Genomic DNA, 18,365 nt, shown 5'->3' with positions numbered 1-18,365 from the left:
GAAACGCCTGTCCTCCACAGCACCTTCAGCTTCAAATACATCGTTCACATGAACATAAAAAAGGCCCTGCTGAACCGGTGTTAGTGGCAGACAAGTGAGCTTTTTTTCATGCTCCTCCTTTCTGCTTCTCCCTTCTCAAAATACTTCACAAAAGGCTGTATTTTTGACAAGTATTAAGTTTTGCAAAAGTATTTTAAAAGCATTAAGTATTGCAAAACAATTGACCAAAAAAGTACATAATACAGTATTGTTGACTACAGACATTACCTTGCATAACTGAAACTTTATACCAACTGAACAACATATGAGTTTGAGTATTTTAGATACCTCATGTAAGTGGAATCATTATGCTAAGTGACATAAGCCAGTCACAGAAGGACAAATACTGCATGATTCCAAACAATAGATTTTTGATCGTTATTAACATGATCCTGTATAAAATAGGGACATTTAAGAATAAAATAAATATGCAATATATTTTTAAAACATTTCTAATAAAATATAACATGTGCCAGCCATATCTAAAGGTATACATTGACTAGCTGAACAACTTACAAAGAAAATATACCTAATGCTTACATGTAGACACATGCTACAACGTGGCTGACCCTTGAAGACATGCTAAGTGAAATAAGCAAGTCACAATAGGACAAACATTGTATAATTCTTCTTACCTAGAGGAATCAAATTCATAGAAATGGGAAGCAGAATGGTGGTTGCCAGGGGTGAGGGGAAGAGAAAAATGGGGAGTAAGTGTTTAATGGGTATGGAGTTTGGATTTGGGATGATGGAAAAGTTCTGGAGGTACATGATTGTGTTGGGTGTACAATAGTGTGAAGGTGCTTAGTGCCACTCAACTGTACACTTAAAAATAGTTAAAAAGGTAATTTTTATATTAAGTATATTTTACCACAATAAAATTTCGAATATATATATATATATATCTAATTTTCAATCATAACATACAGAAAAAGACTGTGTGTATGTTCCAAAAAGGATGGCAGGATTGACAGATGTGTGTTTAAATCAAAACCGTTTGGACAATTCCATGGGGAAAAAAGCTCTTTTAATTGAATAAATAGGAGTTGTTAGAGCATTTAACCTGCGAATATAAATTGTTACACTTCAAAGTAGAAGTTGGTACAATATTCAAGTGAAAGAAGCTTAAACCAAGAATCCAGTGCAATGCATTTAATCTTTACTGTGATACTGTCTCTGGATGTCTTCCATATTTTGAAAAATAAATATTGAATACTAAAAATACTTCCTGAGAGTAAGGGAAATACATGTATATTTAGTGGAGAAAAGATCCTTGTGGGTTCTCAATAAATATTAACAAAATGTTTATATATTATAATCATATTAAAGCCTAATATATGCTTATTGAATGGAACATTCCCATACAAACTTTTTTCTTACGTAATAGAGAACTGATTTACTTCCAAACTGGAGAGTTCATAAATATTTTAATTTTCATGATCCAGAATTTTCCTCAGCTGCCACAATGAAATTCTTTTTCTTCTGCCAATATGCTTCAGTGGTTAAATATGCAAGACAAAGCTTTGTCATAATTTAAAAATATTACTCTAACTGATGAACTCAGTGAAATTTCACTAAAATTATGAACTGTGGCATATCTCATCTTCTGATTAGAGATGATGAAATGTGTTTTGTAGTTACAGAAGTTTAAATAAAAGAAACCACATAATCAAAATCACTGTTTTTAATGAATACATTTTGTTTATATGAATACATGATTTTTTAGATTTTGTAAACATTTAACATTTAACACATGTGGTTTCATAAGACATTTATTAGCTGCCAGAATGTGTTTGGCCCTCCTGGTTTTCTTCAGATATTTATAACTTCACCTTAAATGTTTTGAATTATGTAGGGGAAATATTAATGGAAGAACTTCAACTTTGGTTTGAAGCTTGACTTGTATTTTATAGTGCAGTTAAGTTCTAGAATATTTAGCTTTAAAAAATGTCCTTTGAAGTGTACTGGAACGAATGTCTTTGGTAAAAACACCTGAGAAGTTCACCAAGAGTTTTACAGAGGTGATTGCACCATTTTGCTTTCATATATCTTTATAGTGATGGACTTTAAAAATTAATTTTCATTTTTCAAAGGACAGTGGTGTTTAGTGTTCTGTGGAAAGTGCAATGATTGACATTTTAACTGATAAAACATCCAGGTAATGAAAGAAATGGTTTGAACTTTTCTCCTAAAGCCAAATTTCAACATTTATTCAATCCAAAGTTATTTTGTCTTGAAATCTTCTTTACATTTTTGCAGTTGAGTGACACAGGCACAGATGTGAAGACTCTGCGGAAGGGTTTGGTGATGCTTGGGTGACTTTGACTTTCCATTTCCACACTCACTGGTCTTATAGCTATTTCACACCATTGCATATAACAATAAGATTGTTATCTGCATGGACTTGCTTCCTTTGTGAATTAATATATAATTTATTGCCCCAATAGGGCAATATTGAATTTATTGCCCAAACAGAGTCACTTGAGAGGAAAGAGAGGAGAGGTATTATTATCCTTGGACAACGGGTGTAACCTGGGACAATCCTGGGCCAACCCAGATGGAAGATTTTCTATTCCAAGGATGTGTGCCTTTAGGAATTGAGGGTACCCGTGGTGGGGGAGGTGGAAGGATTCCTTGACCAAGTTCACAACCAAGAATTTGCAACCTATAAGCACATTTCAGAGGTCAAGTATATATTTCAAATCTTGTCTATTTCTACATTCTACCAAGTGACTTAGAAGAGCTGGGAGGTGGCTTGGCAGGTGGCAAAGTTCACAGAGAACCAAAGAACTAGATCAGAGGATTTCCTGGATGCCCAGGGAGACAGTCACAGCTAGGTCATAGGTTCTTAAGACTGTCACAAAACAGAAGAGGCTCTCCTTGGAGCATTAACTTTTTATCAATAACAGTATCTTATCAACTCTGTAGCCAGAGCTGTGAAAAGGAAAACATCCAGAAGCAATAGATTTCCAGCTAAGTACTATGTGGGTGAACAGCATCTCCTTGTCATGTTGATTCACCATTAGGTGATGTGCAACAGTTTTTCATTATTATATGATAGTTAATTTGCTTGTTTTTATTTTTTGGGAAATATATTTAAGGGGAAAATAATATTTGCTTGTAAAGAAAAATATCTTTCATTATATATCCATTATATGACTGTCTAAACAAGCATAGCTCTAAGATCTATACGTTTAATTTACATGTAGAGGAAATTTAAGTGGCCCTGTCACTTGCAAAGTGCACTTCAGTGTTTTAAGAGTTGACACGTTAGTGATGAAATATCTGGTCATGAAACCAGGCATCCATTTTTATAGAAATTTGAAGATCCTTTGATTATTAAGATACAGTGGGCTTATTCAATATGCTGATAAAATTGCTCACATTATTTAAAACTGAAAATAATGGTTCAGAGCAAGCATACAGAGAAGCAGTCTTTTAAATTTTGAGACAGAGTCCCAGGTGCAGGGAGGCTTCAAAGTATAAGCTTTGGTGTCAAACAACTCAAAGCCTGGATATTCCATTTACTAAAATTTACCATAGGTGAGTTGCTTAGTGCTAAAGTTTCAAAAAGAAAATCTTTTGGGGATAATTACACTTGCTGTGTAGGGCATTTGTGAAAACAAATGGTAATATATGCAAAATACTTGACACATACTTGGAGCTCAGTGGGAACACATCTATTATTACTTTTATTAAAGATGATAGAATTGTGTTGTTAGGGAGCTTGTCAAAACTTTAGGTGTTTTCTGACCAAGAATTATTTTGTCCTCCCATCTGTTATGAAAATGTGTCTGCATAAAGAGGAATACCTGGAAATACGTTTTAAATTAATTGTATTAATTTATCCCCCAAACTAAGATAGGCTGATACTATGATTCTTATTTCAGGAAAAGAAAATTTAAACACATAAAAGCTAATTTCTTGAAAGCACAAATCAAGTTGTTAGAACTTCTGGTGTATGGCCCAGTCCGCTGAAACTTTTGTTTTTTCCTCACTAACTTGGTGAAAAAGCTAGGAAAGGTGCTTAGGAAGCTTACCCCAAATCCCGACTTTCTCTAGAAGTCGTGCTTTGTGATAAATGTAGGAACTTAAGTATTTTTCAACTTTTTAGTTGTGTGTTAAGAAGGGGAAACAAAGCAAAGTTCAAAATATCTAATTTACCTGCAATGCAAAGTGGCTAGGGATTTTTTTTTTTTTTTTTTTTTTGAGAAACTGTTAAACTAGCATAATAGAATGAATTCTAAGGTGCTGACCTCAGGGTCTTCAGGTGTCTAGAATTAATTTAAATACCATCCTTTCAAATTTTTTTTAACCATCTTGGCGGGTGAATCTTTTTCATCTTGGCAGGTGAATTGGTTACTCTCTGTAAAGCTGTAGAGTTTCACCCTGTGTCATTAAATGCAGTGGAGATGGCCAACCAGGGTGGAATGTGCCAGGCTTGGAGACAGAAGAGTGTGGAAGGGCAATGCCTCACACAGCACATGGAACACTTTGTGAAGCTGGAAAAAGTAAAACTACTCTGATGATCAGGAAACATTCTTTACGAAGTGGAGTGACAGTTCTGACTGCCTAAGTTGATTGGCTAACATAGAGTCAGTGTTTCCCTGCTGGCTCCCCCTTCATTTCTCCTTACCAGTTTTCTTTTCGTGCATAACAGCAAATCATCTCAGGTGTGGCTTTGAGTCTGGTTTCTGTGGCTGGGAGCCACTTCTCACAGAAGAAGATTCACACTGGGAATTCGTGAAAAGGTTGACGAGTGTAGACCGCCATCTTCCTGATGCTGAGAACACAACAAACACAAATCATGGTAGGACATTTTCCTCTTTTTTTTTTTTCTTCCCCCCCCAAAATTGTTGTCTTTCTTTCCTGTTGTGGAATGATGATACTATGTATTTTCACTTCTATATATAGACTTTATAAATGGAACTCTGGTTTGTCTTGCTTTAAATTGTCCTGATCAACTTAATAATTTGTGCTTAATTGAGTTTCCTGAAAGGAGCATTGTTTTAATAACAAAACTTTTTGTTACACTTTTTAAAAGGTTGGATTGAAGCCATGAAGAGGGGAAAAAGTCTTCTGGTAATTTTCTCTGGTTGTCATGAATCATGTACAGTAGGGTTTTCTTCTTTTTAGAGCAATCCAAATTTCATAAAACAGAAAGAAAAATAGTTTAATCCTTTTTCTAAGAACAGAGAACAGAGAGTTAGCACTATCTTTAAAATAAATCTACAAATACTTGAATGCAATGTAATCTACTCTTATGGCTTCTTTGTAATAAACAATCTTACTTCTTCCCCATATATACTTTTCTTTTTTTTTTTTCTCATTTGTATATTTATTCTTTTTTTTTTTTAAAACATCTGTATTGGAGTATAATTGCTTTACAATGGTGTGTTAGTTTCTGCTTTATAACAAAGTGAATCAGTTATGCATATACATATGTTCCCATATCTCTTCTCTCTTGCATCTCCCTCCCTCCCACCCTCCCTATCCCACCCCTCTAGGTGGTCACAAAGCACAGAGCTGATCTCCCTGTGCTATGCGGCTGCTTCCCACTAGTTATCTATTTTACGTTTGGTAGTGTATATATGTCTATGCCACTCTCTCACTTTGTCCCAGCTTACCCTTCCCCCTCCCCATATTCTCAAGTCCATTCTCTAGTAGGTCTGTGTCTTTATTCCCGTCTTGCCCCTACATTCTTCAGGACCTTTTTTTTCTTAGATTCCATATATATGTGTTAGCATACGGTATTTGTTTTTCTCTTTCTGACTTACTTCACTCTGTATGACAGACTCTAGGTCCATCCACCTCATAACAAATAACTCAATTTCGTTTCTTTTTATGGCTGAGTAATATTCCATTGTATGTATGTGCCACATCTTCTTTATCCATTCATCTGTTCCCACTACTGGGCATATACCCTGAGAAAACCATATTTCAAAAAGAGTCATGTACCAAAATGTTCATTGCAGCTCTATGTACAATAGCCAGGACATGGAAGCAACCTAAGTGCCCATGTATACTTTTAATCAGCAGTACAATTTTTACATATCCCCTTAAAATAGAGCAACCATAACTACATATGGCATTCCAATAAGGCTTTGTGAAGCTCCAAGGAAAACAGAAGGGTTTTGTTCTGTTTTTGTTTTGTTTGGATAACATTACAAAGGTACATTAGTATCATATTAACTTAATAATAAGACAACTGTACTGTAGATCCTCTTTAAGCTTGTATAACCCCACTGGACATTATTATATTTGTTTCTCCTTTGAGATTTCCAAAGAAGTATGTGAAAACTAACAGTGTTGACTGTGTCTTTAGCCATTGGAAATTGGGGTTAGTTGGGGAGGATGTTAGGGGATGGGAGGGAGACTTTGGCTATCCATCCGTTATCTAAAACTATAAATGCAGCTTATTATTTAACAGTGGAGTGAGATCTTAATTTTTGCTTTTGTGCCAATGAGTCTTATTTTTCCCTTAAGATTCTGTGACAGATTGGATTAAATTTAAAGTTTATGATAGGAAGGAGACTATTAATTATTAGAACTATATGTATTAATAGTACATTTCCTCCAAGCTCATATAATGTTTTTTTTTTCCTTTCTCAAACCAGTTATTGAGTATATATCATATTACTAGAGTTGGGTGTACACAGGTGGAAGAATATTTGGGTTGTTTCTAAATTTTGGTGATTATGAATATTCTATAAGATTTGCCTACAGGTTTTGTCTGGATATAAGTTTTCATTTAACTTGAGCACTCTTTCCAATTCCTATGTATAATTAACATTTCCACTCTGGTTAGTGAAAAGACCCTACTATTGCTGGCCCTTTGTGACCTTGGGGCAATGTTTCAGCTGCCCCTTTTAGAAGGTTTTCCTCCAGCCTCAGGTAGTTTCCTTATATCCATGCCCTGGTCAGTACTCAGGTGGAAATTTGGGGGGAACTCTCTGGAGATCTCTGGAGCTCTCTCTCTTTGCAGCTCTCTCCTCCTGGAACTCTGCTTTATGAACTATAGCCACTTGAGTCTCCCCGAGGTGCTATCTTTTCAACTTGAGGAGACCACCACACTCCTCCTGGCTTCCCCCTCCCTGAATGGCAGCTGGAAACGCGGTTTAGGCAGTAAGCTGGGGAAATTGTATGGCTTAGTTCATTTGTTTCCCCTCTCAGAGATCGTTATCCTGTGGTTCTACATTCCCATTGTCCTACATTTGAAAACTATTATTTAGTATATATTGTTTTGATTTCTTTGCTACTGTTAGACAAAGACTAAATCTGGTCCCTGATACTCAACCTTGCCTGGAAACAGAAAAAGCCTAATTCTTTTTGTTTTTTTGCTTTATTTCTTTTGTCTGGATATGCCATTATATATCTAGCCATAATCTTATTGAGTGACAATATTATGACAATGCTGCAAAATCCATACTTATATGCATTTTCTTATATGGGGAACTTTTATTCTATGCAGTAAATGACTAAAAGTGAGACTCCTATTTTTTTACCAAAAGATATGTACTTTCCCCTCAAATTTTAATACTTAAAATTCCAGCAGCAAAAAAGAGTGCTTTTTTTCTATTTGCCTACCATCAATAGACATTATATTCTCTTAATTTTTAAAAAACTATGGGTATAAAATGATTTTTCGTGTGTAACCTTGATTTGTCTTTCACTGAAAAATGATTTTTCAGATGTTTCTAATTTTTCAATTTATTTAGATCTTTAATTTCTTTAAATATTTGAAGCTTTCAGTGCATAGACTTAAAAATATTTTGCTAGTATTTTCTTAGGTTTTTAATATTTTTGCAGCTACTGTGTCACCTTTTAAAAACTTATTTTTTTGGTTGCTGTATATATAAGTGCAATTATATTTTTAAATACTGACCTTGTATTCAATGACCTTGTTAATTTTTTTTATTATAGTTAAGAATTTATAAATGTTTCAAATTTTCTGGGTTCATAATTACTTTGTCTTCAAATAATGACAATTTTACTTCCTTCTTTCTAAATCTTAAGCCTTCTGTTTTTTTTCTAGTTTTATCGCCCTAGATAGGACTTCGGAAAAATGTTAAATAGAGCTTGTGATAGCTGCTGTACTTGTCTTGTTCCTATTTAGGGGAAAAGCTGTCAGTAATTCAGCCTTGAATGCTGTAGATCCTAAAAGATTGTTTTGTTTCAGATAAAGATGTTTCCAAGCATAGCACAAGGAGATCAGCTCAGTGCTTTGTGTCCACCTAGAGGGGTGGGATAGGGAGGCTGGGAGGGAGATGCAAGAGGGAGGAGATGTGGGCATATATGTGTAGCTGATTCACTTTGTTATACAGCAGAAACTAACACACCATTGTAAAGCAATTATACTCCAATAAAGATGCTAAAAGAAAAAAAAAGATGTTTCCTTCTATTCATAGTGTGTTAAGTTTATATATATATATATATACACACACACACACATGTATGTTAGCATGTTAAAACTTGTCACATGCTTTTTTCAGCATATGTTGTGATAATCATATGATCATGATATTATCCTTTTTGTTTCTAATAAAATGAATGATTTTTCAAATATTAAACCATCCTTGCATTCCTGATCCAAACCTCCTTTCGTTGGTTTTATTTATGATTTCTTTCTTCCTTCTTAATGGTAATATTTGTGATATTTTTACCTAAATTCATTATAAAGTCATTATAAATGTTCTCACAGCATGTAAGGAGTCCCTTCCGGGCCATTGTATTAAGGGGGCCCATCCTTTGCAAAAGGTGAGGTTGAGGCTGGCCTGGAAAGCTTAACATGGAGAGACTGACCCCTCCATTCTTTTTTATTTTATTTTTTTTAATTTTTGAACTTTATTTTATTTATTTTTTTATACAGCATGTTCTTATTAGTCATCAATTTTATACACATCAGTGTATACATGTCAATCCCAATCGCCCAATTCATCACACCACCAACACCACTCCCCCGCGGCTTTCTCCCCTTGGTGTCCATATGTTTGCTCTCTACATCTGTGACTCAACTTCTGCCCTGCAAACCGGTTCATCTGTACCATTTTTCTAGGTTCTGCATACATGGGTTAATATACGATATTTGTTTTTCTCTTTCTGACTTACTTCACTTTGTATGACAGTCTCTAGATCCATCCACGTCTCAACAAATGGCCCAATTTCGTTCCTTTTTATGGCTGAGTGATATTCCATTGTATATATGTACCACAACTTCTTTATCCATTCATCTGTTGATGGGCATTTAGGTTGCTTCCATGACCTGGCTATTGTAAATAGTGCTGCAATGAACATTGGGGTGCATGTGTCTTTTTGAATTATGGTTTTCTCTGGGTATATGCCCAGTAGTGGGATTGCTGGATCATATGGTAATTCTATTTTTAGTTTTTTAAGGAACCTCCATACTGTTCTCCATAGTGACTGTATCAATTTACATTCCCAGCAACAGTGCAAGAGGGTTCCCTTTTCTCCACACCCTCTCCGGCATTTGTTGTTTGTAGATTTTCTGATGATGCCCATTCTAACTGGTGTGAGGTGATACCTCACTGTAATTTTGATTTGCATTTCCCTAATAATTAGTGATGTTGAGCAGCTTTTCATGTGCTTCTTGGCCATCTGTATGTCTTCTTTGGAGAAATGTCTATTTAGGTCTTCTGCCCATTTTTGGATTAGGTTGTTTGTTTCTTTAATATTGAGCTGCATGAGCTGTTTATATATTTTGGAGATTAATCCTTTGTCCGTTGATTCGTTTGCAAATATTTTCTCCCATACTGAGGGTTGTCTTTTCGTCTTGTTTATGGTTTCCTTTGCTGTGCAAAAGCTTTGAAGTTTCATTAGGTCCCATTTGTTTATTTTTGTTTTTATTTCCATTACTCTAGGAGGTGGATCAAAAAAGATCTTGCTGTGAATTATGTCAAAGAGTGTTCTTCCTATGTTTTCCTCTAAGAGTTTGATGGTGTCTGGCCTTACATTTAGGTCTTTAATCCATTCTGAGTTTATTTTTGTGTATGGTGTTAGGGAGTGTTCTAATTTCATATTTTTACATGTAGCTGTCCAGTTTTCCCAGCACCACTTATTGAAGAGACTGTCTTTTCTCCACTGTATATCTTTGCCTCCTTTGTCATAGATTAGTTGACCATAGGTGCGTGGGTTTATCTCTGGGCTTTCTATCTTGTTCTATTGATCTATGTTTCTGTTTTTGTGCAAGCACCATATTGTCTTGATTACTGTAGCTTTGTAGTATAGTCTGAAGTCAGGGAGTCTGATTCCTCCAGCTCCGTTTTTTCCCCTCAAGACTGCTTTGGTTATGCGGGGTCTTTTGTGTCTCCACACAAATTTTAAGACTTTTTGTTCTAGTTCCGTAAAAAATGCCATTGGTAATTCGATAGGGATTGCACTGAATCTGTAGATTGCTTTCGGTAGTATAGTTATTTTCACAATATTGATTCTTCCAATCCAAGAACATGGCCCATCTCTCCATTTGTTGGTATCATCTTTAGTTTCCTTTATCAGTGTCTTATAGTTTTCTGCATACAGGTCTTTTGTCTCCCTAGGTAGGTTTATTACTAGGTATTTTATTCTTTTTGTTGCAGTGGTAAATGGGAGTGTTTCCTTCATTTCTCTTTCAGATTTTTCATCATTAGTGTATAGGAATGCATGAGATTTCTTTGCATCAATTTTGTATCCTGCAACTTTAGCAAATTTATTGATTAGCTCTAGTAGTTTTCTGGTAGCATCTTTAGGATTCTCTATGTATAGTATCATGTCATCTGCAAACAGTGACAGTTTTACTTCTTCTTTTCCAATTTGTATTCCTTTTATTTCTTTTTCTTCTCTGATTGCTGTGGCTAAAACTTCCAAAACTATGTTGAATAATAGTGGTGAGAGTGGACATCCTTGTCTCTTTTGGCTAAAACTTCCAAAACTATGTTGAATAATAGTGGTGAGAGTGGACATCCTTGTCTCGTTCCTTGTCTTAGAGGAAATGCTTTCAGTTTTTCACCATTGAGGATGATGTTTGCTGTGGGTTTGTCGTATATGGACTTTATTATGTTGAGGTAGGTTCCCTCTATGCCCACTTTCTGGAGAGTTTTTATCATAAATGGGTGTTGAATTTTGTCAAAAGCTTTTTCTGCATCTGTTGAGATGATCATATGGTTTTTATTCTTCAGTTTGTTAATATGGTGTATCACATTGATTGATTTGCGTATATTGAAGAATCCTTGCATCCCTAGGATAAATCCCACTTGATCATGGTGCATGACCTTTTCAATGTGTTGTTGGATTCTGTTTGCTAGTATTTTGTTGAGGATTTTTGCATCTATATTTATCAGTGATATTGGTCTGTAATTTTTTTTGTGTGTGGTATCTTTGTCTGATTTTGGTATCAGGGTGATGGTGGCCTCATAGAATGAGTTTGGGAGTGTTCCTTCCTCTGCAATTTTTTGGAAGAGTTTGAGAAGGATGGGTGTTAACTCTTCTCTAAATGTTTGATAGATTTCACCTGTGAAGCCATCTGGCCATGGACTTTTGTTTGTTGGAAGATTTTTAATCACAGTGTCAATTTCATTTCCTGTGATTGGTCTGTTCATATTTTCTGTTTCTTCCTGGTTCAGTCTTGGAAGGTTTTACCTTTCTAAGAATTTGTCCATTTCTTCCAGGTTGTCCATTTTATTGGCATAGAGTTGCTTGTAGTAGTCTCTTAGGATGCTTTGTATTTCTGCGGTGTCTGTTGTAATTTCTCCTTTTTCATTTCTAATTCTATTGATTTGAGTCCTCTCCCTCTTTTTCTTGATGAGTCTGGCTAATGGTTTATCAATTTTGTCTGCTCAAAGAACCAGCTTTTAGTTTTATCGGTCTTTGGTATTGTTTTCTTTGTTTCTATTTCATTTATTTCTGCTCTGATCTTGATGATTTCTTTCCTTCTGCTAACTTTGAGTTTTGTTTGTTCTTCTTTCTCTGGTTCCTTTAGGTGTAAGGTTAGATTGTTTATTTGAGATTTTTCTTGTTTCTTGAGGTAGGCTTGTATAGCTATAAACTTCCCTCTTAGAACTGCTTTTGCTGCATCCCATAGGATTTGGATCATCGTGTTTTCATTGTCATTTGTCTCTAGGTATTTTTGGATTTCCTCTTTGATTTCTTCAGTGATCTCTTGGTTATTTAGTAACGTATTGTTCAGCCTCCATGTGTTTTGTGTTTTTTACGTTTTTTTCCCTGTAATTCATTTCTAATCTCATAGTGTTGTGGTCAGAAAAGATGCTTGATATGATTTCAGTTTTCTTAAATTTACTGAGGCTTGATTTGTGACCCAAGATGTGATCTATCCTGGAGAATGTTCCGTGTGCACTTGAGAAGAACGTGTAATCTGTGTTTTTGGATGGAATGTCCTATAAATATCAATTAAATCTATCTGGTCTATTGTGTCATTTAAAGCTTCTGTTTCCTTATTTATTTTCATTTTGGATGATCTGTCTATTGGTGTAAGCGAGGTGTTAAATCCCCCACTATTATTGTGTTACTGTTGATTTCCTCTTTTATAGCTGTTAGCAGTTGCATAATGTATCGAGGTGCTCCTATGTTGGGTGCATATATATTTATAATTGTTATATCTTCTTCTTGGATTGAACCCTTGATCATTATGTAGTGTCCTTCCTTGTCTCTTGTAACGTTATTTTAAAGTCTATTTTATCTGTTATGAGTATTGCTACTCCCGCTTTCTTTTAACGTCTATTTTATCTGATATGAGTATTGGTACTCCAGCTTTCTTTTTTGTTTTTTTTTTAAATTTTAATTTATTTATTTATTTTATTTTATTTATTTATGGCGGTGTTGGGTCTTCGTTTCTGTGTGAGGGCTTTCTCCAGTTGCGGCAAGTGGGGACCACTCTTCATCGCGGTGTGCGGGCCTCTCACTATCGCGGCCTCCCTTGTTGCGGAGCACAGGCTCCAGATGCGCAGGCTCAGTAATTGTGGCTCACGGGCCTAGTTGCTCCACGGCATGTGGGATCTTCCCAGACCAGGGCTCGAACCCGTGTCCCCTGCATTGGCAGGCAGGTTCTCAACCACTGCGCTACCAGGGAAGCCCTCCAGCTTTCTTTTGATTTCCATTTGCATGGAATATCTTTTTCCATCCCCTCACTTTCAGTCTGTATGTGTCCCTAGGTCTTAAGCGCGTCTCTTGTAGACAGCATATATATGGGTCTTGTTTTTGTATCCATTCAGCAAGCCTGTGTCTTTTGGTTGGAGCATTTAATACATTCATGTTTAAGGTAATTATCGACATGTATGTTCCTGTGACCATTTTCTGAATTGTTTTGGGTTTGTTTTTGTAGATGCTTTTCTTCTCTTGTGTTTCCCACTTAGAGAAGTTCCTTTAGCATTTGTTGTAGAGGTGGTTTGGTGGTGCTGAATTCTCTTAGCTTTTTCTTGTCTGTAAAACTTTTGATTTCTCCATCAAATCTGAATGAGATCCTTGCCAAGTAGAGTAATCTTGGTTGTGGGTTCTTCCCTTTCAACACTTTAAGTATATCATGCCACTCCCTTCTGGCTTGTAGAGTTTCTTCTGAGAAATCAGCTGTTAACCTTATGGGAGTTCCCTTGTATGTTATTTGTTGTTTTTCCCTTGCTGCTTTCAATAATTTTTCTTTGTCTTTGATTTTTGCCAGTTTGATTACTACGTGTCTTGGTGTGTTTCTCCTTGGGTTTATCTTGTTTGGGGCTCTCTGCGCTCCCTGGACTTGGGTGGCTGTTTCCTTTCCCATGTTAGGGAAGTTTTCAACTATAATCTCTTCAAATATTTTCTCTGGTCCTTTCTCTCTCTCTTCTCCTTCTGGGACCCCTATAATGCGAATGTTGTTGCGTTTAATGTTGTCCCAGAGGTCTCTTAGGCTGTCTTCATTTCTTTTACTTCTTTTCTCTTTATTCTGTTCCGCAGCAGTGAATTCCACCATTCTGTCTTCCAGGTCGCTTACCCGTTCTTCTGCCTCAGTTATTCTGCTATTGATTCCTTCTAGTGTAGTTTTCATTTCAGTTATTGTATTGTTCATCTCTGTTTGTTTGTTCTTTAATTCTTCTAGGTCTTTGTTAAAGATTTCTTGCATCTTCTCGATCTTTGCCTCCATTCTTTTTCTGAGGTCCTGGATCATATTCACTATCATTATTCTGAATTCTTTTTCTGGAAGGTTGCCTATTTCCACTTCATTTAGTTGTTTTTCTGGGGTTTTATCTTGTTCCTTCATCTGGTACATAGCCCTCTGCCTTTTCATCTTGTCTATCATTCTGTGAATGTGGTTTTTGTTCCACAGGCTGCAGGATTGTAGTTCTTCTTGCTTCTGCTCTCTGCCTCTGGTGTATGAGGCTATCTAAGAGGCTTGTGTAAGTTTCCTGATGGGAGGGACTGGTGGTGGGTAGAGCTGACTGTTGCTCTGATGGGCGGAGCTCAGTAAAAGTTTAATCTGCCTGACTGCTAATGGGTGGGGCTGGATTCCCTCCCTGTTGGTTGTTTGGCCTGAGGCAACCCAACACTGGAGCCTACCTGGGCTCTTTGATGGGGCTAATGAGAGACTCTGGGAGGGCTCACACCAAGGAGTACTTCTAGAACTTCTGCTGCCAGTGTCCTTGTCCCCACGGTGAGCTGCAGCCACCCCCCTGCCTCTGCAGGAGACCCTCCAACACTAGCAGGTAGGTCTGGTTCAGTCTCCCCTGGGGTCACTGCTCCTTCCCCTGGGTCCCGATGCACACATTGCTTTGTGTGTGCCCTCCAAGAGTGGAGTCTCTGTTTCCCCCAGTCCTGTCGAAGTCCTGCAGTCAAATCCCACTAGGCTTCAAAGTCTGATTCTCTAGGAATTTCTCTTCCTGTTGCCGGACCCCTAGGTTGGGAAGCCTGACATGGGGCTCAGAACCTTCACTCCAGTGGGTGGTCTTCTGTGGTATAAGTGTTCTCCAGTCTGTGAGTCACGCACCCAGCAGTTATGGGATTTGATTTTACTGTGATTGTGCCCCTCCTACCGTCTCATTGCGGTTTCTCCTTTGTCTTTGAATGTGGGGTATCTTTTTTGGTGAGTTCCAGTGTCTTCCTGTCGCTGATTGTGTAGCAGCTAGTTGTGATTCAGGTGTTCTCACAGGAGGGAGTGAGAGCATGTCCTTCTACTCTGCCATCTTGGTTCCTCCTCACTATACACCTGGTGGTGCAGTGGACAAGAATCTACCTGCCAATGAAGGGGACACAGTTTCAATCCCTGGTCCGGGAAGATCCCATATGCAGCAGAGCAACCAAGCCACGACCACTGAGCCTGTGCTCTAGAGCCCGCACGCCACAACTACTGAAGCCCGTGCGCCCAGAGCCCATGCTCTGCAGCAAGGGAAGCCACCAAAACAAGAAGGCCGCACACCACAACGAAGAGCAGCCCCCGCCCACCACAACTAGAGAAAGCCTGCGCACAGCAACAAAGACCCAACACAGCCAAAAATCACCCCTCCATTCTTTATTTTTATACTGTGCTGGTCAGCTAGCCCATCTGGGGTATATGGGTGTACAAGAGTTTTACAATGAACAGTTTGGATTAACAGGAACAGTCTCTTTGGCATACTGTAATTCCACAGGTCTCTTAACTCAGTGTATTCTGTGGAGCAGGCTTGCAAGAAAATAAATCCAGAGACGTATTCCTAGAAGTACATGGGTCTGGGGTCAGAGTTCAGTATCTTTAGGCCTAACCTGCATATATAAACTTTAAGTCAATATTATCTGTTTTTCAAATATTTGGTTAAAATTCTCTCAGGATTACATTTAGCGTCCACATCAGTTTTTACTAACATAATATTTTCATAATATCATCTTTCCATCTAATAACATGTTATCTCTTTTCATTTAATCAGAAGGCTTATAGTATTCCATGGAGTTTTATAATGTTCTTCATATAAGTCCTGTCCCATTCTTGTTAAATTTATTCCTACGTATTTTGTATTATTGTTGTTAACTGTGAGTAGAATATTTCTTACCACTCTACATCCCGTGTCTTACTGCTAAAATAAATAAAAATGACTTAAAAGTGTTTCTCTGTTTCTATTTACCTTACTAAATTCTTTTATTCATACTTGTCTTTATTAAAAGATAGCATCTGTTGGGGTTTCTATTTTTACAATTATATTATTGGCAATACTTGTGGAACTCTATCTCTACTTTTCTATTGTGTTTACTAGAAATTTTATTCTCTTGACTTCCACATTTACTAGATTTATAAGATAATCCTAGTCCACGATAATATTATCTCATATATCCTCTAATTACTAATGGTGACACAATTCTCTAGGTAGTTTCTCATTTTAATTAAAATAGTTTTGTTGTTTACCATTGAAAATGTTATTTATTTTGTGGTTGGTCATTAATCTTTATTAATTGTTTTTTTTAAATATTTTATTGAGGTTATTTGGAATGGCTGACTGTTTTTCACAGTCTTTTCAATATTTGTTGATATGAATCTATGATTTTACTCTTTAATTTGTTGATCTAATTGACTGTTGATAGGTCTGTTAATCAAACCAAACCTCTATTCTTGGAAAGCTCACTCATCAGGATACATTATTTTTTGATAAGAATTTCAGATGCAATTGAAACATTTTAATTTGAATTTTGTATGTATGATCATGAGTGATATTGCTCTATTTTTATTCTATTTTCATCATTCTTAACAGAGATATCTGGCATCATAAAATGAGTCAGGGAGCTCTCCATAGTTTTCTAAGACCTGAGATATATGCAAGTCATGTGCTAGTATTTATTCTTTAAAAATTAAATAAAATTAAATAAAATTCAGCTGTAGGGCCATATGTTCTGGTAGATTTTTTTCCTATCACTTTTCCAGTTACTTTTGTGGCATAATCAATTTGTTCAAACCCTTTGCTTCCTTTAGATTGTGGAGTTTTAGTGTTTATATGTTTCATCCTTCATTAACTGCTTGTTTGAAATCATCCATATTGTTTTAAATGACCAGGGGAGTAAGATCTTTGAATGTATGTTAATTTTAGAATTTTAATTACTCTTGACATTATTCAGTTGAGTTTTACTTGAACCTCAAGTAAAGGATTTTTAAGCTGGATTAATTTTTCAAAATCATCTTTTCCTGCTCTACTCTTTTATAGGTGAAATAGAGAATTTAATGAGCTCATATATGCTGTTTCTATTACTCTTAGTTTGGATTTTGGGAACAGTGATCTTTATCCTTCCCAATTGGCTTTGAGATTTAACACCCATATAAACTGGGTTCTATTTTTCCCACTCAGAGACCACACTGCTGACTTGCAACCTTGGTTGTTTGGTTAAACATGTGGTGGTATCTATAAAGTAATATGTTTTAATTCTGAAATCCTTTTCATTCTGTGCAGTCAGCATTGATCTGTGTCTAAGAAAATCACCTTCTGAATGTGTTTTTTTCATCAAAATAGTTGGCTTTCCAAGTTGCCCATCACTCTATGATTATCAAAGGGCAGGATCAGAACTTGACATTGTTTAGCATAACCTTCCTTGTAAATTTTCCTTATTCAAGGAAGCTACCCCTGACAGCTGTTCAGAATGTGTGATCCTTCCAGCTGCTAAGAGATGTTATCCCCCGCGTACATTTGCCATGAGCACATCCACTGTAGTTAAAATCTAAAAGCAGTTATTTTGTTAACACTAGATTAGATCTTTAATTAAGCTTTCATCCCCACTAGCACAGACAACAGTGTCAAACATGTAAGCCCCAGGAGAAACCAAACGCATTCTATAGGCTCCTATCCTTCAGTACATGGCGAAGAAACTTACAAGCAAATGTCTCATGGGAATTTTGTAAGGGTATGTTGAATATCTAATTGTAAACTTAGAAGCTTCATTTAATTTGATTTCTAACTGTGAGGTGAGTTAAGCCAATAAACATATTTGCTGAGAGGATTTAGATCAAGAGCTTGTTTTTCATCACTTGGGTTTTATTTTAGATATTTAATGTTATCCATATGAAAGCACTTTTTTTGTTATCTACAGAGCTTAATGGTTAAGAAGTAAAAATAATTTTCTTTATCTGATTGACAGTTGAATGTGTGCATGTTAGTGCAAAGAACAACTAAATGTCCAACAGTAGAACTTGTATCCCTATGGCTTTACGTTTGTTTTTGCAGGATCGTTTATTTATTTGGGGGCACATGGATCACCTGCAGTGGCCAAGCTTGGAAGTCCTGTTCTTACCAAATCACTCAATGCCTCTACCCTGTGTCAGGTACCCAATTATTGGAATTTCCATTGGCCATTCTGTAGTTGTAAACTGTTAAGCTTGGGTTACTCTAGCTAGTACATGCCTG

At 36.5% G+C, this 18,365-nt stretch overlaps 1 protein-coding gene across 1 annotated transcript in view; it reads left to right on the top strand.

Moving 5' to 3' along the window:
• MALRD1 (MAM and LDL receptor class A domain containing 1) overlaps positions 1–18,365 on the top strand; it is a 612,855-nt gene that overhangs the window by 80,676 nt on the left and 513,814 nt on the right. The window contains exons 11-12 of the mRNA XM_036841268.1: positions 4,700–4,849; positions 18,186–18,283. Coding sequence (XP_036697163.1) covers positions 4,700–4,849; positions 18,186–18,283 — 248 coding nt within the window. The remainder of the gene's footprint in view (positions 1–4,699; positions 4,850–18,185; positions 18,284–18,365) is intronic.

This window comes from Balaenoptera musculus, chromosome 2, assembly GCF_009873245.2.
Source record: "Balaenoptera musculus isolate JJ_BM4_2016_0621 chromosome 2, mBalMus1.pri.v3, whole genome shotgun sequence".
NCBI classification, from domain to species: domain Eukaryota; kingdom Metazoa; phylum Chordata; class Mammalia; order Artiodactyla; family Balaenopteridae; genus Balaenoptera; species Balaenoptera musculus.
This window is presented reverse-complemented; position numbering and strand designations above follow the sequence as displayed.